This window comes from Balaenoptera acutorostrata, chromosome 9, assembly GCF_949987535.1.
Source record: "Balaenoptera acutorostrata chromosome 9, mBalAcu1.1, whole genome shotgun sequence".
NCBI lineage: Eukaryota > Metazoa > Chordata > Mammalia > Artiodactyla > Balaenopteridae > Balaenoptera > Balaenoptera acutorostrata.
Window position 1 is genome coordinate 16031571 of NC_080072.1, and position 22908 is coordinate 16054478.

Genomic DNA, 22908 nt, shown 5'->3' on the forward strand with positions numbered 1-22908 from the left:
AGAGGATGCCTTTGGCTGGATGCAGAGGGGCTCAGGGAGATGTTTGAGCCTAGGTAGAGTTTCTCTACACCAAGGTCATGATCTCCTGTGATGCTCGATAAAAAATGCATTACATCAGTTCAGGATGCTTTTGGCTGTAATTCACAAAGACCCCAATCCAAACGGGCTTCAACAATAAGAACAACATTATTCGTGTAACCAGAAGTACAAAGGTAGGACAGCTTTCAGGCTCAGTTGAGTCGGTGGCTTAATGACACTGTCATCAAAGCATAGCTTCCTTCTGTCTCTCTACTCTGTGGTCCACCTTGTCAGCTCTGTTCTAAGACTGGCTCACCTTGCTGTCGCGAGGCAGGGCCACACACCTCCTATTCAGCAGGGGAGAGGATCTCTTTTAGTGCCGTGGAAAGCAAGTCCTTTCATTCTGTCTGGGGTGGCTTCCCCAGGGCAGAAACTGTTCCCAAGATGATGCCAAGAACGAATAGAATCAGACCAAAGAGAACCCCCCTCCCCACCCTTGCCCCGGAGCTGGGGTGGGACCCAGAAAGCCTGGTGACCTGGAGGGAAGGTAGAGGGAGCAGGGAATGGATACTGACGGACATCCAAGAAAAGCCTAGCCCGTTGCAGGCTCCTGAGGTTCTCAGGGGCACACAAAGTGAGACCCACTGTGTAGGGAGGAATTCGAACTCAGGCTCTGCAGAGACTTGAGGTGACACAGACTGGACCTCACTCAAAACTGAGCCCAGTGATTATTTCCCTATTAAAAATGCAAAGTCAGCCAAATTTGATCAAACTGGGAATTAATCATCATAGCCCTTTTCTAAAATGATTGAACTGAGATGAAACCAAGTGTAAATGTAAAAGTGTTCCCTAGACCAGCCCAAGAGCCTCAGTTCTGGCCGCAACAAGCGACAGAACAGGGTGACTCTGAGAAGAGGATGTGGTCCAGTGGCCTGTGGGAAGCTGCCACAAAGGAGGGAGTCTTAGCAACCCGAACCCTGCAATGCTGCAGTTGCCACTTAGAATCCAGCATCCAAAACAAACAAGGACTTATTTTTCTGAAAAAACAGCTGCAAGGCAGTGGAAATGACACAAATTGGAAGTGAAAAATATCTGGAGGCTTGACTATATACTGCTCATCAGTTGTATGACCTTGAACTTCCTCCATTCTCCGTTTCTTTATTGTGAAATAGTATAATTAGCATAACTCAGATGAAATATTAGAGGCAAGCACCACTTTGTGGAGGACAAGAAGACATGGGGACATCGGTCATTGCTCTGTGTGTCTCCTCCCGGGGCCCAGCCTTCCTCCCCAGCCCTCCCTCTGCCATCCAGACCCCCTCTCCTTCAAGGTCTAGCTCACGCCCTGGTTCCTCCTTGACCTCCAGGACTCCTCTGCCTGCCCCCTGCAGGTGTCGTCTGCTCTCTCCCACCTGTTATTTACACAGGCTGTCTGCTGCCTGCTTCTGTACTGCAGTCCCAAACTGTCAAATATACTCTTATTTACTCTCCTGTTTGTGATTGTCTCCCCAACTCACCTGTACCGGCAAATAAAGAACAGCGTCTCCCACCTCTGTAGCTCGGCTTGTGGGAGTGAAACAAGCCTTGAAATCACCTGTCTCTTGAGTGATAACTCAGAGGTGAAATGACCTGCCAAAAGTCACTCAAGCTCAGACGGTTGGGTCAGTACCAGAAGCCAGGCCCCTGGATGCCCAGTGACACTCTCAATGTGGTGGAGGTGCAAAGGGGGCCTGACTTTGCAAATCATACAGCTCCTCCCAGGGTGCCTAGTCGAAATGTGTAATAATGACAAGCGTCTCTGAAGGATGGGTGCTGCCTGGCAAAGGCTTGAAGGCAGAAGAAAGGTTGGGAGCCACTGGGGCAGTGGGCTTTGGGGTCAGGCTGGTCTAGGCTTGATCTTGTTACTGCCCGCACTGACTGGTCCAGGGCAACCTTGGTCCATTGAAGTCGGAAGTGCTTTTCGAGCTCATGCGCGCCAGATGCACTCAGCAGAGATCAGGATAGAGGTGTCCTAGCTTCGGCTGCATTATAGCCTACTGGGCAGTGTTTCCAAGAGAGGAATGAAATGTTTTATCCTCTCTAAGGCCCTTAGGGAGTTCTGAAGGATACGTGAGGCAATGCAGGGACTGCAGCCCTCAGGGTACCCGCAGGAAGTGGGTGTTCAGAAGAGGCTGGCTCTTGCTTCTCACCCCTTTCGCACCTTCTCATGGACTCTCCATCCATTGTCCAGTGAACGAGGATAGTTAGGAATGCTCCCGTCATCAAGTTCCAGCATCCTTCAGGAACGGTTGGGGACAGAGTCTCAACCAGGGCAGAATGTCCAGGAGTTGTCCTGGGGTAGTGAAATGTACAGAGTGCAAACACAGGAAACCTGAACTTTGAAACAGTGTAACCACCGCCCCCCTCCAGGACTGCACACACTTCCCAGCCTCTCAGTCACTCCTGCCACTGGGTAGAGCAGCCTTGAATGCCTGGCCAGCCCCTCCAACAGCCGCAGAGCGCGGAGGGGCAAGAGGACAGCGTGGAGGGCAGGCAGCTCCTTGGGGGCTCTGCTGTGGGTTGTTACCTGCCTCAAACTGAGGGCTGTTTTGTGGGCTGCCCACCCAGTGTGCCAGCAACTCAAGCTCTAGATCTGGTCATCCACCCCCAATTTCCTGGGGACTAGGCAGGTCCCCAGTATTGCTGCCTGTTAAATAACTTTGAATCCCTCAAGTAGGAGAAATCTCAGTCCCCAGTGGAGGCAAAGATAGAAGATTCCACTCCTGTACGAGGCAGCCTTGCTTACTTAAGACTTGACAAGCAGGTGGGTCTTTGTGTAAAGAAAAGATGTGCTTTCCTCCAGGTGGACTCAGCCCTACCCCAGGGCACATAGCTGGGCAAGGGGTGCACAAATTGCATTTCAGCCCCCACTTGCTCCTCCTCCAGACATCTTTGTGCAGTGCACAAAACAAACAACTGAACATGGCAGCCCTAGCCACAAGTATGTACTGTGTGCTCCCTGTGAGCAGACACTGCAGGAGCAAGACAAGACATAATCCTTGTGCTTATGGAGCTCACCTGCTAGTGGGAGAGACTGACCACAAACAGGCCAGGCTATGGTGAAAACAATACAGGGTGAGAGAGATGCTGTAAAGCAAAGCGCTGGATGTGGTGATAAGGAGGGACAGGCTTGGAGGAGGGACTTAATTTAGAGCTGGTAGAGGTGGGAGTGAGTGGTTTGTGGGGAGGAGTTGGGGGCCAGAAGCCAGACCCAGAAAGAGTTCAGCCTGTTTGAGAAGCAGGTCGCTCAGTGGCTGGAAAGGGGTTTGGGGGCAGTGCCAGAAAGATGAGCACGGCCAGGCTGGCCGAGCAATTACAGGTCACTGCAAGGAGCTTGGATGCCTTGCAAATGTCTGTGGGACCACAGACTTTTCTGAGCCATTGGGTGGAGAAGGGGTGGGGGAGGAGGAATAAGAGAGAAAGACTAGGAGGAGAGAAAACAGAGATGTAGGGAGCACAGATGAGAGCAGTGGAGGGAAGACCACCGTGATAGGCCTGGGGAACACCTGCGGGCACAGCTGTAGGGTACACAGGGAATGGATGCACGCGGGATGGACGAACAGGGCTGACATCTCAGCGGGCCCTAGCGTGATTCATGATGTTGGGGATTCTGCTGCGCTTGGAGATGACATTTTGCCTTCCCAAGTCATGGTCCTCAGAGCAGAAAGCAACCACAGCCCTCCCTCTGCCTCCCTTGAAAGCTCAGGTCATCTACTGTCATTTCTGTGGGTGGGAACAGGCAGGAGATCCTCTCGTGGACTAATCAGAGTGATTTGTGTGTGCAGTTCAACGTCAAAAAGTCCACAGAGCCCGTTCAGCCCCGGGCCCTCCTCAAGTTCCCAGACATCTACGGCCCCAGGCCGGCTGTGACGGCCCCCGAGGTCATCAACTACGCTGACTACACGCTGAGGACCACAGAGGAGCCTGCTGCACCTGCCAGCCCCCAGGCCCCAAATGACAGCCGCCTGAAGAGGCAGGTCACAGAAGAGCTGTTGGTCCTTCCTCAGAATGGTAGGGCTCTCTACCCCCCACTCTTCCGTGGGCAGTACTCAGAGAGGGGTGAAAGCATCTCTGTAGATGGTGGGCATGGCCAGCCCCAGTGTCCATCCAAGTGGGCACAGCACCTTGGAATGACAGCCCTTTAGCCCTTTATTCCCTGCATGCTCCCACATTGCGTCTCCCCAAGGCCTCCAACTTTCCACTGGGAAATGGAGAGTCCCTTTCAAGACGTGGGCACCGCTATAGAGAGGGGATAAAGAGCTGCGGTCAAACTACGGGCTTCAGAGTCATGGGTTTAATCTCTCCCCTTTTATATACCCATTGTGTCACCCTGGTCACGTTGCTAATCTTTTGGGGGCCTCAGTTTCCTCGTATATAAAATGGGATCATACTATCACCTGCCCAGTAGGGTTGTTGTAAAGTGTAAACATAATAATGCATAGAAAGTGTTTAACTCAGAGCCTGGCCCAAGGATGTAATCAAAACATCATCATTAAAAAAAAAAAAAAACATCATTATTATTGTCTCTATTCTCCTTCTCATCAGCATCAACATCAAGAATGTAACACCTTTCTGTGTACAGCGCTATGCTGGACGCTGGGGCAGATATGGAAGCAGAGACAGTGCCTAACCCAAGGGAGCATGCAGACTTTTATAAGGAGACAAAAAATCCAGCCAGGAGAACGGATTGTTGCATGGTTTGGGGTTTTGTTTTGTGTGGTTGGAGAGGGAGATGGTGGAAACAGAAGCAGCGTAACTGGCTCCTAAGGCATCTCCTGGCCTGGGTCCAGCACCACGCTGACCAGTGAACAGGTGCCCCCCACCAACCCAGCCCAGAACCACGGTGATTCTGCTGGCGTTTCTTCGAGAACAAATACAGGTAGTGCTGGTGGCAGGAACGAATCCTGGTTGGCTTTTAGCCTCCAGGTTTGCCAGCTCACATTTTAAAATAAACCCATTGAGGCCTTGAGAGCTTAAGCTTGGCGGGTGGGGAACAATTTGCATGAGGACCCTTGGGAGTGGTAATCAGAATCAGAAGCAGAATCACAGGGGGGCTCCTCTTTCTTGGGAGCCCCAGATTTCTCAAGGCTGGGATGAAGCCAGGCTTGGACACTCTCCACCAAGGACAGCAGCAGAGTACTTCAGAGTCTGAAACTTTGAAGAATTCAGAACACATCCATTTGTTTTCTCTTTCTGGTTCCTCATTCCTTTCCCCACCACGGAAGGCAACAACCACGTTCTGATTCCACCAAAATCTAAGAGCTGATTGGTTCAGCAAATACTGACCAGAGGCCAGGGTGTGCAGAGGGAGAGGACGCCAGATTAGACACTGTCCCCATGATGCACGCAACTCAGTCTACTCCCACCATCGATGATCCGCATCAGCCCCTTTTAGAGCTCAGGGTCCCGATTCTTTTTTTTTTTTTAAATTTTTATTGAAGTATAGTTGATTTACAATGTTGTGTTACTTCCTGCTGTACAGCACAGTGAATCAGTTATACATATACGGGGTCCTGATTTTTGAAGCTGAATCTGCTTCTGCATTTCCCAGGGGTGCTGGGTTGGGTTTGGTCTCGGTTTGGTTTTGATTCTGAAGGCTGAAGCAGTCTGAGACCCGAAAGCTCAGGGTGCCAGGCAAGCCCCCTCTGACACTGTCCATGTGCTGCCCTTGGAAGCCACCCGGGTCCTGGGTGGGTGTGTGTTTGGCTTCACACATTGTTGCTCACATCCTGGTCAACCCATTCCTTGCTTAGACGCACCAGGGAGATTCTTCACTACTTGCAGGAACCCAATAATGAACCGTTTTGGAAATTAAATACTCCTTTATATTTCTGCCCTTTAAATTAGTCCTGAAAATCAAAAAAAATGTTAAATTCCAACTTGCTACAAGTGGAGTCTCCTTAGCTGCTGGGTCCTTTCATTCTCATTAGCTGCTTGACCAATGAGAACCTTCCAGATGTTTGGCTCCTGTCCGAGTGAGGGACCGAGTGAGCATTATTTGTAGTTTTCAGAACTTCTGAATTAAATTCATTCATTCAGCAAGTATTTACTGAACATGCTCTAAAGTCAAATCCACTATCTCCAACCTTGCCCTCCAGTATCTACTCCTGCCTGACTGATTCTCTGACATTTATTTCCAGCCATGAACTCCCGGGGAGCAGGGATTGGACTCTGTGAGAGAGATGGAGCTGGAGATGGGCTGGGGAATGATTTGCTTGAAACAGGATGATCAGGACCACACAGTCTGTGACAGTTTCCCCTACTAAAAGCTCACCAGGGGCCAGGTCCTGGGCTAAGTACTTTCTCACTTTATTTCATTTAATGCTCACAGGAACTCCAGGAAGAAGGAACCGCTATCATGCCCATTGTAAAGATGAGGAAACTGAGGTTCAAAGAAGTCAAGTAACTTGTCCAGGGTCCCATAACTATTATGTAACAGCTCACGTCTGATGCCAAAGCCCGTGTCTTGCCCACTGAGCTGTGATGGTCCCTTGAAAGGTAATGCCCGGGACCACAGGTGGTCCCCTGGTGCAGCCACCATGATTTTGCACCTGGTTAGGAAGCTTTGGGTTTGGATTTGTGGCAGAGATGGAAAAGGCATGACCTGGAAAACAAGACCCCAGCGTGGGTGGGAGTAATGGCTTGACCTTCTTAACAGGTGTGGTGCAGGATGTCTGTGTCATGGAGACTTGGAACCCAGAGAAGGCTGCCAGGTGGAACCAAGCTCCCAAACTTCACTACCGTCTAGACTACGACAGGCAGAAGGCTGAACTATTTGTGACGCGCCTGGAAGGTATGTTCTTAGCTGACTTTCACAGCCTTCTGTGTGCTTGTCTCCCCAGAGCATCTGTGGCTGGAGGTAGCACTGGGTACTAGATTAGCACTCTGTAACAAACAAGACCCTGACGTGTGTGATGCTCAGACACACAGGGTTTTTCCTCTCTCTCAGATACCTGTCCAAAGTGGAGATTCCTGGTTGGTGGACATCTTTCCTCCAAATAGTGATTCAGGGACCAGGCTCCTTCCACTGAGGCCTCCTTGTCATCTAGCAGGTGGAAGGATGGGGAGAACAGGGAGAGGGCACAACTGTTCCTTAAAAGCTGTATCCTATGTAAGGTATGCATCACGCCTGCTCACTTCCCATTGGCTGGAACTTGGTCACATGACCACTGACTGCAAAGGAGCCTGGGAAATGTGGCCTAGCAGGTGCCCAGTTAAAAGAAGGAATGGGTTTTGTTGAACAGCTAGTCATCTCTGCCATAGATGCCTTTGACATTGGACAGGGCCTGTGCTAGACACAGAGGGTATTCTGAATGGTCAGCAAAGCTTTTGTAGTCCTAGAACCAGGTAGTCTTTCCTACAGGGTCAGGATGTCCCTGGTCTCCCTACCCTGACAATTCACTTTACCATCAGCAAACAAAGCTAAGACTTTGCAAAGGAATCGGGGCTAAAAAATGCACTACTCTGCGGCTCCTGGAAGCTAGAAGCTGGGGACAGGATAAATTGGACTTTCGTACTTAATTTTATTTTTCTGAGGGAGTGTTTTTCGTTTTTACTTCTTTTAAGATTTTTTTTAGTGTTTCATATACTTTCTTACATTTGGGCTTCACAGTAGTCCCATTTTACAGTTCGGAAACTGAAGTCTAGCAACATCAGGTGACTTGTCTAAGATCACTCCAACAACCTGGTGCCAGAGCCAGGACTAAGCCCAGTTCCCTCGAAGCTCACTGCAGGGCTCTTTCCATTAGGACACACGGCCTCAGTTCTTCGTCTTCTCTGCCTGGGTAACGCCAGCTACCGCTTCTCAAATTATCATTGAGGAACCAGTCATAAAAGCTCCACAGGTGCAAATTTCCACTCGGGGAAGCCTTAAAAACACCAAAGTTCAGAATGTAAAATAGCAGTCATGAGGTAGGGGCCAAGCGATTTATATCACAGGTAGTTGTGTGGTAAATATTTAATGTAGAGAGCAAACGAATTATGGAATCAGCAGCAAGACTGATGAAAATCATCAGCAGTCTGTGGGCCCTGGCGCCTTGGGGAAATCTCAGAGTCATGAGGAGGATCTCCGATTTCTAAATGTCTTACTGAAAGGCGATTGCACGAAGCCAGTGTCGTCAGCCCCGGCGGGGTCTTTCAGACACCCAAGGTCATGACAACTAAGCCGGATTCTGCAGCTCACAGCAGGGCCCTACTTCTCCCTTCCCCTGGTCCTCAGCAAGCCCTACATCTGGCTGCTTTCTCCCCGGCTGCAGCTGTGACCAGTGACCATGACGGAGGCTGTGACTGCTATATCCAGGGCAGCGTGGCCAACAAGATGGGCTCCGTGGAGGCCCAGACGGCCCTGAAGAAGCGGCAGCTGCACACCACGTGGGAGGAAGGCCTTGCGCTCCCCCTGGCAGAGGGGGAGCTCCCCACAGCGACCCTGACACTGACCCTGAGGACCTGCGACCGCTTCTCTCGCCACAGTGTGGCTGGGGAGCTGTGCCTGGGCCTGGATGGGGTGTCGGTGCCTCTGGGGGCCGCCCAGTGGGGCGAGCTGAAGACTTCAGTTAAGGTAGGGCTGCCTCTCCCCGGGAAAGGTAAAACCTGTTAGTGGCGCGTGGGATGCAGGACTGGGCCAGTGCTCATGGAACAAACTTCAGAGAACTTCCCAGGCTAGGGGCGGGGGTCTGGGGAGGGAGGCGGGGTATCAAAGTAAGGTGGAGTCTTGAACAGGGTGGAGGGCTGGAGCAGACTGATAGCTCAGCACTGGGGATTCCTGGTGTCTAGTTTTGCTTCTAGCTTGCCATGCACACGCCCACCCCTGGCCTTGCCATCATGGAAGACATCACACTGTGAGTGAATTGGCTCTGGTGCTAACAATATTATCCCCATTTAAAACCATTCATACTCCCCATGCACCTAGTGTGGGCCAGGCGGTGCAGGGGAGAGGAGCGCCGGGCAAAGCCCCTCGACTCGCAGAAAGTACAGGCCAGAGGGAGAAATTGGAACAGTTGATGATGACAGTGATGTTGGCTATGACGATGATGATATCTGACATAAGACATCTAAGAGGGGCCTAACTGAAGCGCTCTGACGGGGAGTCCTAAAAGGCCTGGTGTGCAGTGGTGCTTGTGCTGGGCTTTGAAGGAGTGACCAGTGCTGGGGGGTGTTGGTTGTAGCCTGGGTTGGTTCTCCCCACCCCTCTGCTACTGCAGAAGCCGTGAGTGGGAAACAAGCGTCTGCTGAGATGCTTCGCTGTTCAGAGAGAGGTTCCTCGGAGAGCAAATCATCATTCCCCCCAGGACAGTGAGGGGGGTCAAGGAAGGTCAGGGCTGCAGGACAGTGTGTGGCTATTTGGGCCCCCAGGTCCAGGCCTCATCCAAGGGTCTGCCATGATGGTGCCTAGAGGGAACCTTCTGGATGACCAATCTTTCAACCAGCTGGTCAGTGCCTTATCTGGAGACTGTATAGCCTACAAAGCCTAAAATAGTTACTATCTGGTCAGGAAAAGTTTGCTGACTCCCAGACTGGAGTAATAAAAATACTAACAAAGACACTAATTTTTGAGCTTTTACCATCTATCAGTTGCTATGCTTCGAACTTTACCTAAGTTCTGTCCCTAAACAACCAGGCGGAAGTGACACCAGGACTATGGCATTTACAGGCAAGAGAACTGAGGCTTAGAGTAGCTCAGTGACCCGCGTGGGGTCGCCCAGCTGGGACCTGGCAAGCTCGGCCTTGAGGCCAGGTCAGTCTGGTTGTAAATCCCGGGTTGTCCTCCTGCCGCCATGGGATGTAAGTGCCCGACAATGCACAGAGATGCAGTCAGCAGGCACCTTTCCTGATGAGCTCCGAGGGAGGGGAGAGTACGCTTTCACTCCCACCTGCTCCACTTTTTGCTGTGATATCTTCTTCGCCTTATCTTCCTCTCTTGCCCAGCCTCAGAAAATTGATAAACACTGACAGGCGCTCTCAGCTGGACCCAGGCTGTTCCCAAGCACACTCTCTAATTAGTGTGTGATTTGGGACTTGCGTGGAATCACAGCCTGGGCCCCCCCGGGAAGAGGAACCCGACACTTTGGTTTATTCAGCTGGTAAACCAGCTTCCTCAGGAGATGGAGGGGCTCCACCCCAGGGCTTTGGAGAGTTTGGTGCTGCTCCAAAATGGTAGAAATGCAGCCTATCTGTGCAGAAATCCCAGGCACCTAACCTGTTCCCATCCTTTCCCCTAGAAGAACAAAAGTTATTCATTCATTCCACAAATACCTTGCCCAGTTCCCACCATGTGCCAGGCACAGTGCCAGGAGCTGGGGACACAGCAGTGATGAAGGCAAAAGACCTGCCCTCACGGCTCATCCATCCTAATAATCATCACACTCATGGTAGCTGTCACTGTTCCGCAAATGTACTCCCACATCCACTTGGACCGCTGGCCTGCTTGCCACGAATGTGAACAATCTCAGAGGGCAGCGTGGAGTCAGAAGTCTGAGATGGGGCTCTCGGTGTATGAGAGAGCCCCAAGGCCAGGCTAGGGAGCCCCTTGCCCCCACTAGCTGGAGGGTGCGGGCTGATTTGAACAAAGTGGGTGGAGCCATCAGTTGCTGTAGCCCACATGTTTTTCTTCTCTTGGTCAGAATGGGTTAAAGGAGGTGCCAGTGGTGCCCCAGTTCTCACCGGAAGACACTCAGCCAAAAGTGGCATGTGCATCACCAGGGACCACAGAGTGACCCACTCCAAGGGCAGCTGGAATGATTTATTGAGAGCCCAAGAGAAAGATGCAGGGGTGGTGGGTGCGGGAAAAAACAGAGAAAAGATGGAGAAAGAAAGAGGGTTATTTTTGTCAGCAGATACTTCAAACAGCAGAGCCGAGAGGGCAGATGCTGTTAAAATTCTCCAGCTGTGGCACGGCCAGCTGGGCTCATCTGGGGCTGTTGGCTCCCTACACAGAGGTGACGAGCCCTTCACGGGCTGATGGGTCCAGGCCTCTCTCACTTGGTCACCCTGTGGCCACAGCCCAGGCCAACAACTGTGGACCTCCAATAAGTGATCTTGAATCAGGAGGCTGGTGCCCATCCCAGCTCAGCTGCCACCCCTCAGTACACATGCCTGAACTCAGTTCCTTTACTGTGAAATGAGAGGTCTGTCCACCGAGGATGCTGGAGGACCACGGGTTTAGGACTGGGGCTTTGCTATCAGACCAGACCCCCATTCAAGTCTCAGTTTTGCTACTTACTGGCTACATGACCTCAGGCAGTGAAGGGTCCTCTCTGAGCATCAGGGTCTTATGCTTAAAATGGGAACCAGGTCAGTATCCCTCTTACTCCTGTTGTCAAGATTAAATGGGATGTCTCACCCTTCCTTCTCACAAATAGGTATTGTGTGTCAGCTGTGTGCTAGGTGCTGGGGATGGCTTTGTGGAGGTGAAGGCTCGGGGGATAGATATTGTAATTGCACCCAGCACAGAGTGTGTAATGTTAGCTGCTACCCTTAATGCCATTACCAAATTCCTGGCATCTCCCGGAATCATTCCATCATATGACTAGCCACTTAGGGCTAGTTGAATTGTTGCGGTCCTATTGAAGACATGTTTCCTGGATGAAAGGTGTGACCCCGGCAGAGGGCTGGCCAGCTACTCCATCCAGCTTCACTCCCTAAACCCAGACTGGCTCCCATTCACCCAGAAACAATGTTCCCACTTAATCATCTCAAGAAGTAGTGATTGTCCTTCCTTGATAACTAATGGTAATCGTCAAAGCAAGGGGACAGATGCTGTCGTGTGTGCCAGGCACTGTTCTAAGCCGTTAAATAATTACTCTTTTAATTTTCACAACCCCATTGGGTGGAGATATTATTGTTCCCATTTTACAGATGAGGAAATGGATGTTTTGGAAAGAGAAATAACTTGCCTAAGGTCACACAGCTAGTAAATGGTAAGATTGGAACTGAAACCCGACAATCAATTCTATACTCTTAGCACTATCCTTGGGCTGTGACCTGCCTCCTGTGGTGTCTCTTTCACTCGTTTTCGTCCCTCAATGGATTTGTTGAAATTCCAAGCAAACTCTTGTAGGAATTTCAGCGGAGACACTCTGTAAAGCTGCAGATGGGGGATGGACACTCTGGATGTTTCCCGGAGGCATCAGCACCTCCTGCAAATCACAGTTACTGCCAGTGTCTCTGGTGTGGTACCTCCCCTCGTATGCCCGGCCTTTTGTTGACACGGTTGGCCATTCTGTTGACCAAGCCAGGCCCTGCTCAGCATTAGTACATCGCATTATTGACTCTCTCATCCCTGCAGGGCCTGGAAGGGATTATTTTTTCAAGCAGAGTAATGTCTTACAGCAGCCCGCTGCCCCAGGGACCTGATGAGTCAATACAGTGGTTCTCAAACTCTGTTCTCTAGAACCCTAGGGCTCTATACAGTCGCCCCAGGAGCCGGGGGCGGGGGTGATGAAGGTGAGAGGGGGTCCAGGCCCTCTGGCCCTGCCACATCCTGAGTGGCATCTCTTTGATCTGTTTTATATGTTGGATTTGAATATAAACTGTTTGGAAAATCACGTTTTGTGGCAAATGAAAAAAACTTGTACTGAAACACATGCTACACAGAATTCCTCTGTGCCTTCCTCCATTCTGCGAGGGTGGAGAAAGCAGTACTGATGGGTAAATGGTTTCTAGGATGCCCGTTGGATACGAGGCTAGTGTGATCCCAGCCTCAGCGATGGTGAGGGGGTCAGAAGGCATCCCTAAATGAGACTCACCTCCTGCATCCCCTCTTCTGTTTCAGGAGGCGTCTGCAGGAACGGGAGAGGTCCTTCTCTCCATCAGCTACCTCCCGGCTGCCAACCGCCTCCTAGTGGTGCTGATTAAGGCCAAGAACCTCCACGCTAATCAGTCCAAGGAGCTCCTGGGGAAGGGTGAGTGAGGTGTGAGAGGGGAGCTAGGGCCCCTCCCACTGCGAGGAATAGGTGCAGGGGGGGTGGCACCTGGGAGGCAGTGGGCACAGGTGAGCAGGGATGTGGAACGTCAGTACGTTTGTGGAGTCAGCCTCAGCCGTGTCCTCCACCCCAAACATACACACCAATTTGGAAGGACACACTCACTTCTCTAAATTCACATCCATTCACTCCGGGGCCGATCCCACCCACTGGGGCCCAGGAATGAGCTAGCTGGGGCTCCCTACGTTGCAGATCCATGACGAGAAGAATCAGCCTTACCCATGGGTCATAGGAAGCCAAGGATCAGACTGTAGCCAGGGAGTGGAGTGTCTGGGCTGTAGGGAAAATTTAGCCCAGCCCTCGTCAACCAGACCCGGCTGGACCCACCTTCCACGCAGGTGTCGGGAAGCCAGGGTTCTCCTTCTCCAGTTTCAGCTAGCTGCCACTCTACTCCCCACACCCACCCTAGGCTCCCCTCTCTTCCCAGCCTTTGCCAACCTGCCATCCCCACACCAGCTGAGTGTGGGCGACAGCAGAAAGCGTGGGGGTGCACAGGCTAAGGCGGCGTCTGTGCATATACCCAAATAAACATCTCCTCAACACTCTGGAGGCCTTGGCTTTTCCTTCTGGATATGGCAGCACAGGCCGCAAGTCTTAAGGACCAAACAGCCTCTCCTGTCAGAGCAGAAAAGTAGCATTGGTCAGCCCTATGATACTTGGACCCGAAGCCAAGGGCTCAGAGCAGGATATAAATAAATAGATATTTATAGCAGCAAACAAATAAAGAATTGCCTCTGCATTCAGAACCTTTGAGCAAGAGATTTTTGGCGAATGAAATCAGAAGAGTTGGTCTGGCTGACAGATGCCTGAGCCAAAGGTCAGAATGCAATGCTTTTTCCTCATCCCCTCCAGACAATACTTTGTCTCCTGCTCTTTTTTTTTTTTTTTTTTTTTTTTAATCTTTATAGCTCCTGTCAGGACAATTACAGCTGAGCACTTTATCTCTCAAATATCTCTGCTGAAATAACAAACTAACCACCTGGGGGTGATAATTATAGCAATAAATACAGAGTAACAATTATTCTCACATTTGCTTCCGAAACCCTGACTAATGAAAACACAATCTGAGTCCTGCACCTCATGATGTTACCAGAAAGCTTGTCTAGTGACCTGCTGGCCAGTCTCCTGGGGTGGAGAGTTCTACTGGGGGTCAAGGCAGGCTACCCTCACCCTCTGCATGAGGTCGGGATCCTCAAGTAAAACCTGCAAAAGAACAGATGAGAAGAACTCAACCAACCAGCAGGAGACCTACTATCTTAGGAACCGACAAAAATGCTTGGACGGAGAACCAAGGGGGTGAAGACGTAGGGATGGCTTAGTGTTTCTGGTCTGAGTTTAAAATCAAGCTGCAGGACGTCTGAGCCATCATCCTGGGCCTGGTTTGATGTGGGACGTGAAGGCACTCGGAAGGGCTCATGACAAACTTTCCTGGCTGTACCTTAGCGTGACCCTGTCATGGGCCACCTGATGACCAGCCATATATATTGTGCTATGGTCTGTTCTCCACACTTGAGGCAGGAGCTTTTGCCGTACCCCCATGTCTAGATCAGTGTCTGCCATATGGTGGGCATTTAATAGCTGTTGAATGAATACATGGCCCATGGGGTGGGGGGAGGGGTGGTAGAGAGGGTGCCTCAGTGCAGATCTTGAGCCAGAGACCCTGTCTCTCCATCCCCGAGAGGGACTATCATCCCAGGCCCCACCACGCCCCAGAAGCTCACTCCTGGCCCTTCTCTCTGTCTCTGTCCCCCTGTTTCTCCCCAGATGTCTCTGTCAAGGTGACCTTGAAGCACCAGGCTCGGAAGCTGAAGAAGAAGCAGACGAAACGCGCCAAGCACAAGATCAACCCCGTGTGGAACGAGATGATCATGTTTGAGCTGCCGGATGACCTGCTGCGGGCCTCCAGTGTGGAGCTGGACGTGCTGGGCCAGGGCGCCGAGGGGCAGAGCTGCCCGCTTGGGCGCTGCAGCCTGGGCCTGCACGCCTCGGGCTCCGAGCGCAGCCACTGGGAGGAGATGCTGAAGAATCCGCGCCGGCAGATCGCCATGTGGCACCAGCTGCACCTGTAGGCGGCCGCCCAGGCCGCCACCCTCCTCGGGCACAGCCCGCTCCCAGCCCCACTGTCCTCTGCGACCTCCTCTTGTGCCCCATTTGCATTCTGACACCAGAAGACAGATGTGTGTGCGAAGACCAGGACCCTCTTCCTCTCCCATCACACTCCTGTTTCTTAAAAACGAGCAAGGCAGGGCAGGGCGGAGACGGGACATTTGGGTCAGGAGGAATGCGTTTTGCTTACCTGTGTTATTGCAGAGACACTTATCATATACGGTCTGTGTGCAGGTTTTGCAGTGGGGGTCAGGCCAGATGCAGAGAAAGCTTAATCTGGGGAATAATGGATGCAAGGAATGTGGCTTTTTAAAAATAAGTGTGTCAAAAAGGATGACAGAAATTATGTATCCTGGATCATCTCATAAGAATTAGAGATTGTCAGGGTGGATGGAATCTTAGCCAGCAGGAAATCGTGCTACTGACCCAAGGCACTAACTAACCCAGCAGTTCTCAAACCTTAGTGTGTGAAGAATCACCAGCAGATTCCCAGGCCCTGTTTTAGACATTCCGAATCCGTAATCCTGGCTGAACCCCAGGAGGCTGCATTTTAAGCAAACACAGAGTAGTTTGCATGCCAAGGTTGGAGCACCGCACTTGGAGAAATCCCTTTTACAACATCCCAGACAGGGTTTCACAGTCCTCGTCAGGCCCCCAACACCCTGGGGCTGCCGGTGCCAATGGTGGACATCTCAATTGTTGATATAAAATTTAGGAGCCTCCATTTTTAATGTCATCATTTGAATTCTTAATGTTTTCATCTGTGCTTTTCAGATCCTGCTCTTGGACTGAATTTTGTGCTTTCTATTGAATAATTGTATTGTTTCATCTCGAAATCAGTTTATGTTATACTTGGGGAGACCTTCCCTGACCAGGAATAGGTGGGATCCCCCGTTAGTTATTGGATGCTGGTTGTCACATCCACCAGCATCACCAAAGTGACCCTCTGAGTCAAACGCATCCCTTCTCAGCATACCAGCCACTTGAGGAGGAATTCAGTTTGGGGCACATAGTAATTTAGTCTGGCTCTGTGGAGGTAGAGAAGGAAATGAGGTCTTTTGCAAATGTGCCCCTGTCCCTCTGTTTTTAGGACCTATCACTTCCATTAGTAAATAATGAGCAGCTAGGTTTCAAATCACTACCTGATTATTCCAAATAGCTGTCCACATCATTAATAACATTATGAGCCTTGCTGAGTGGTTATAATCTTTGCCTGGGAACCAGGATTCCTGGGTTCTGTTGTTGACCATCCATAAAATAGGACTAGTGACGTGGCAGCTCTGTCTCTGTGAATGATGTGATAGATGAAATTGTACTTGAGAGCTATAGGCATCCCTGGTTAGAGACAAACTCCAAGGCCACCAGCAGATCATCTTTAAGCTTCATGTTGGGAACTGACCATGCCCGGAAAGTGCCAGAATCATCCCAGGCATTTCCAGAACCATGGATTCTACATTTGGACTCTTTAATACTGACATCTAAACTCTGGGCCTTCAGATGTCACCCAGGCCCCTGATCTAAAAATGAATTCCTTTCCTTCAGTCCTTTAACAAGTCAAATCATTCTTGGTCTCTCCCTGAGAATCTGAGTAGAGACATATCACCTTTGTGTCGTTATTTTCCCTTTCTGGACAGAAGTAGAAAAACATTTAGAAATAATTTCGACCTGTCCCCTGAAGAAACAGAAAAATATCTAATCCCTCTCAAATGGGAAATTCTTTCACGTAACTGGAAATCTCTCCCATTAAGGCTGGCCACCGTCTGCCAAGTTTTTTTAGGCAAGGCATTTGTTAGTGGTTTCCTACGACCTGTTTTTGAGATCCCCCTCACCATTCTGGTCTCCCTTTTTTGGTTGGCATGCTGAAACAGAACAAAACATTCCCTATGTAAGCTGACCAGTACTCTCTTCTTGGTTATATCTTCTACTCCAATCTAAAAAAGTCTGGATTCTAGACTTAAAATCAGGAGACGTGGGTTCTACTTCCTTATAAGTCCATTCACCTGCCTTACAGTCACACCAAAGGATGTTTGAGGTGAGTTAATGGGGCCCCTGATCCCAGAATATCAACTCCACCCACAGTCATTCTATCATGAGGCATTCATTTCTTTGGATCTCAAAGGTTTAGTTTTCCAGAATCCAAACTAAAAGTTGCCTCTGATGGGAGTCAAATGTCACTGCTTAACATGTTAGGTGTCAGCCATCACCTCACTTAACAAGGTTGTATAGAAATGAGACAGATTTTGCAGGGGTTTTTGCCTGTTGTGTTCACTGGTGTATTCCAAATGCCTAGAATTAGAACTGGCTCATGCACCCTCAATAAATATTTGTTGAATGAATTAATGAATGAAGACTGGATAGGGGAGTAGGCAGGAAAAGACACATTTTTATGTAAATGGCATAAAAATCAGAGTCCTAGCTGAGTTCTCAATGGTAAAGTCATCAGGCACCTCAGCAGTTGGCCTAGAAATTCATGACACTGAGTATTACCATTCACCTAATAACAATTTATAGCTCACTATGTAAATGTAATTAATGATAGACGAGATTATAAAAGCTGTGCTTTTCCACCAAAACTCCATCTCAGTGAATTTTAAATTACCCAGAGATATCAGACTGCCAGATGAAAAAACTTCACTAATCTTTGCATCAGCTTACCTTGTACCAGATAACACTTGCAATTTACTACCAAATTAGAGTAATTGAGTCTGTGTGAACACATCTGATGTTTTTTTTTTTGAAAGGAACACCTTGTCCTTTGCCAGGGAGCATTTTCTAAGAAGTGCATGAATCAGACGTGAAAATAAAGTGAGAAACCATCTCTGACTGGGCTGTCGCCCACAAGGTGATCTGGCTGTGTCATAGATACATGGCGATGGGGTAGAGAATTGGGAGTCTAATCTCATTAATCTGTAACTCACTCCTTGCCTCAAATCAGTATATATTTGTTGAGTGCCTATTGATCAAGACCTTGCACGCATCTGTCCGTTTCAATCTGAGATGTGACTCTTGGTGTGGATTCAGTGGCAAATCACCCCAAACAAAGCTATGTAGAGAGAACAATTTGGGAGAGCAGTTCTTCAGGGGCAATTCCTTTGGGATGTAAAGGAGTCCTGGGCAGTTTAAGCCAAATGGAGGTGAGGACCACCAAAAGAGAGACCTAGTCCTTGTGATTTGTTTTTGCTGCCTGTGTTCCTGTTGTCAATTCTAAGTGTGTGTCTGTTTTGCAATCATGAACGGAAGCACAAAAAGACGCATGAGATATTGTAGTCACATGTCTGGTGTCACACTTTGGAGCAAAAATCTTGCAGTGGTAAATAAATAATTTCCGACAGGGTCAGCTGCCTGGTGTTTTTTATTCCTTTTTACTTAATATTTTAGACATATAAAATGTAGAAAAAATAATTTGATAAACACACATGAACCCCTGCCAAGTTTTACAAAACTTGACAAATACAGTTGAAATCCCCTCAGCCTTTCACTCAGGAGACCACCATCCTGAATTTAGGGTTTCTCACCTCAAGCCTTTCTTTATCTTTTTACTACCTGTACATGTAAACCCTGAGCACTATAGAATATTTCGTGTTTTTAATTTGAAATTGCATCGCATTATTTTTGCTCTACGTTAAAATTTTGAGCTTTATCCATGCAGATTTATTTAGCTCTAGTTCCTTTATTTTTTTTGCTGCTGTATTATTTTCCATTGTATGAATATACCACAGTCCCATTCTCCTGTTGACGTATGTTTAGATATTTCTTTTCCTTTTTTTTTTTTCCGTTAGAGGAAATGCTGCTGTGAACGTTCTTGGGCAAGGTCTCTTGGGGATTTAACTTTATTCTTGAGAAGAAAAATCAGGTGGAAACTAGAGACTTTCTCTAATGTCCCCCAAAGTAGTACTCCCATCACTGGAAGAGTCAGGGCAGTGGCTTGGGGTTCACCTGTGCTCCAGGTGGTGGGCAGGGACAAGGGAACTTCCAGAATCCTGTCATCTTAGGCCCTCCTGGTGGCTGCTGGAGCCCTGGCTTCCGGAAGGGGCTCAGGCATTAAGCCAGGGGAAGGGCCTGAATTTTCAAGTCAGTAGGCAATCAGCCAGGTCACATGGAATTAAAACCAAAGGCTCTTAAAAAGGATAAATGAACCATAAAGAAAAGCTCTGCTTTTCAAGTCTGTGCATGTAATTCCTTATTTTATATCATATACATATTTGTTATCTTTTAATTACAGCCAGGATTTAAACTTCCATAATTAAATAGAAGTGGGTTTTATCCCACGTAGCCAAATACTGTGTAGACTATGTTTCACAGGTAACTATGAATATGGCTCCTGGAGCCCAAAACTAATATTTGAGAGTCTGGATTTATATAAAAGAGAAATGGAAGAGGCAAGAAGAGTTCAGGAATGATTTTATATGGGGCTTTCCCCTGAACCTCCTTAAATAATAAACTCTGCTCCTGCCTATGAAATAACTCAAATCTAGAGCACTGCATTTAGGAGCTGAGAACCTGCAACCCAGCTGGGCTTTGTCACTGCCACCTTCATGGCCCTGGGCACGTCACTTGCCTCTGGGCTTGTGCCTGCACCTGTAAAATAAATTTGGACAAAATGATCACCCTTCAAGTTTGAACATTTTGTGATTTGGTAATTGAGACTTTTCACATTATCTCTGGCCTCCAATCTCATGCATAAAACGAACTAAACCCACGGACACGTGTACCTGCCTTCCCTGCCCTGGGCCTGGTGTCCTGACAGCCACCTGCTCCTCCAGACAGTATGCGATGTTACCTGAGGCTCTGAGTCAGCCTCTTCTCATTTGCTTAATTGCTAATGGAGCCAGTGGTAATTTTCCACCCAAGAGTTTCTATTTTTTTCAGAGCCAGTTATAAGCCCAACATTTCAAGAGCTTGGAACCCTGGCATCTGTTCTGTCTCCTTCCCTGGGCAGATGCCTGGCAAGGACAGAGCCATGGGAAGTGGCTGTGGATGGATTTAGGGGGTTGGGTGTTTTCTTGGTACCAGCCTTGGAGAAGGTCCCCTGTGCCCCTCCCTCATCTCCTGCAGGTGAGCCAGCGCAGATGGTCCCTGGTGGGGACCTTGGCAGCTTCCTGAAGCCAGAGATGGGGGCAGGTGCCTACCTGGGAGGAGGTGGGAGGAAGCCTGTCTTAGGACTGGAAGCCAGATGTTACCATAGAAACCAGTCTACTGGTGGCTTGTGCTCAGCCAGGTGAGGTCTCTTCTCAAGGCAGACTCTGCTGGAGCCTGGTTTCCCATCCCAGTTTCCCAGCACTCATTCTTGGTGGCTCAGGGCGAGTGGGTGATGGCAGAAATCCTGTTTCAGAAACTCAGGATTCAAACCAGGGACAGACGAGGAGAAATCTGTTCTTCCAGCCAAAACCAAACAAACCAACCCTCTTTGCGGTCCCTTTTCCCTCGAGAGCCAGGTGAGTTGAGCTGTTGGCCAGAAGAAGGTGCCCTGAGGCTCTCTCTCCAGGCTGAGAAGGAAAAGGTGAGTCAGGCAGAGGTCTCCAAGCCAGCTGTGGCATAGGTATTGGTAGCTCTGTATTAAAAGTCACAGGCAACCCCTCATCCAGGGTAGACCCTGGGATTCAGGGTGAAAGAAGGGGACCCTAAACTTCCTAGCATCTACTTCAACCTGATGTTAGAGGTAACAGTAACGATGATAATGACCCTGGTCACCATGTTTTTAAGCCTCTGCTCTGTACTGAGCCCTGAAGACGCAGGCTCAGATAAATGACTTGTCCAAGGTGTCACAGCTTATAAGAGGCAGAGGGGGGATTTGAATCTGGTACCACTCTAACCCTAAAGTTCAGACTCTGACTTAGAGCCAGTGGCCAAGGGTTTTTACTGGAAACGAAACAGATGCATAGGCAATAGTTTCACAATGCTACCTGGAACCACGGACTCAGAATTGCCACTCTGGAAGGAGCTGGAAAAGTTCTCTTCCCTGGGGGAACTTGGAATACCTGCCTGGGTGGGGTGCAACATTGTCCAAAGGACAAGAGCAGGTTGGAGTGGAGGAGAGCTCAAGTAAGCAGCTCAGGGGCCGCCTCCACTTTGTAGAGAAGGGGCTGGGTCAAGGCCAGGTGTAGCCAGGTGTCAAGGGCTGGGGCATCCTAGTCAAATGAGGAAACTGAGACAGAGACAGGCAAAGTGGAAGAATCTGGGATTTCTACTGTGACCAATACAACATTGCTGGGATTGCACTTTTATCAGGCAAATGAAATTTACGTTCATTCATTCATCCCTTCGATAAACAATGATTAGGTGCCTACTATGTGACAGGAACTGCACACAGTGGTATTAAAAAGTCTCTACTTTCCCCTTATGGGCATTACAATACAGAGGAGGAAGACCAGACATAGAACACACACACACACACACACACACACACACACACACACACACACACGATAATTACACAGTTCCAAAGTGAGATAAGTGTTATGAATGAAAATCTCAGGAGGAACAATGAATAGCGCCTTGAGGGTGGCTATTTAGAGGGCGTGGTCAGGAAAGACCCCCTCAGAAGGAAGCGTTTTAGCTGACACTTAAAAGATGAGAAGAGCTTGGCCAGGCAACCATCCTGGGGAAAACCATCCCAGGCAGAGGGCACAGGGTACTGGGAGGTCCTGTGGTGGGAAAGAGCCCAGTGAGCTTGAGGAACAGAGAGGAGGCCAGGGAGCACCGGCAGAGGAGGGCACAGGAGCCCAGGAGGTAGGCAGGGGCTGGACAAGGCAGGGCTGATGGGTCACGATCGGGACTTTGGATTGAACTCTAAGAGCAATGGGAAACCCTTAGAGGCTTCTAAGCAGAGAGGATGCCACGACTAGATCTGTGTTCTCAAAAGATCACTGTAGAAATGGTCACATAGCGGACCTTTGGGTCTTCAGGCCAGACTCCTGAGTCTTCTCTCTGGGGTGAACTTGTCTTTTGAAGCTTGGAGAGGGAAGCTGGGGCAGCTGGGGAGAAGAGGGAGGGGAGGGAGTGGACTAGACCTCCCCACTTGCCACATCCTCCAAGCCCCACTTTGGGGAGACCGAGCTCACAGCCAAGTGCAGATGGAATATCTTTCTTTTCCTTGCTTCCCAGATGCACATGTGGGTCAAATCCAATGGCCAGCCGTGGGGCGGGGCTGACCCTGGTTCACCGGAGCTGGTTAGACATGGACAGCTGTTCCCCTTTGCTCCTTCCTTCCCACTCCCCCTCCCCTGGGAAAAGAAGAGAACCCCAACATTCTATGGAGACTGTAGAAAGGCCTTCACAACAGGAAGCCTCTGGGTGACCTAGGGGCTGGAAGGGACACAGGCTGGGAGGAAGATGGCGGGAACTGAGAAGCCGGAGGGTCAGAAAAAGGGAGAGGGAAGGCCCATGGCAGGAAGCTGGGCTGGGGTGAGAAGGGGCTGGGAGGAGGAGGGTTCAGCATCCGGGAGGAAACAATACAACCACTTTTCTATATTTTTCTTGAATGTATGCCCATCTTCTTTCTAAAACAATTTGGGCAAAACATCACTTATCGGGACTTCCCTGGTGGCGCGGTGGTTAAGAATCCGCTAGCCAATGCAGGGGACATGGGTTTGAGCCCTGGTCTGGGAAGATCCCACATGCTGCAGAGCAACTAAGCCCGTGCGCCACAACTACTGAGCCTGCGCTCTAGAGCCCACAAGCCACAACTACTGAAGCCTGCGCGCCTAGAGCCCGTGCTCCGCAACAAGATAAGCCACCGCAATGAGAAGTCCGCGCGCACCAACAA

The 22908-nt window shown here is 49.7% G+C and overlaps 1 protein-coding gene across 1 annotated transcript in view; it reads left to right on the plus strand.

Annotated features, from left to right (window-relative positions):
- SYT13 (synaptotagmin 13) overlaps positions 1-18477 on the plus strand; it is a 41919-nt gene extending 23442 nt beyond the window's left edge. The window contains exons 2-6 of the mRNA XM_007181254.2: positions 3843-4068; positions 6716-6850; positions 8313-8614; positions 12827-12956; positions 14802-18477. Of these exons, the coding sequence (XP_007181316.2) occupies positions 3843-4068; positions 6716-6850; positions 8313-8614; positions 12827-12956; positions 14802-15106 (1098 nt within the window). The 3' untranslated portion in view covers positions 15107-18477. The remainder of the gene's footprint in view (positions 1-3842; positions 4069-6715; positions 6851-8312; positions 8615-12826; positions 12957-14801) is intronic.
- The last annotated feature ends 4431 nt before the right edge of the window (positions 18478-22908 follow it).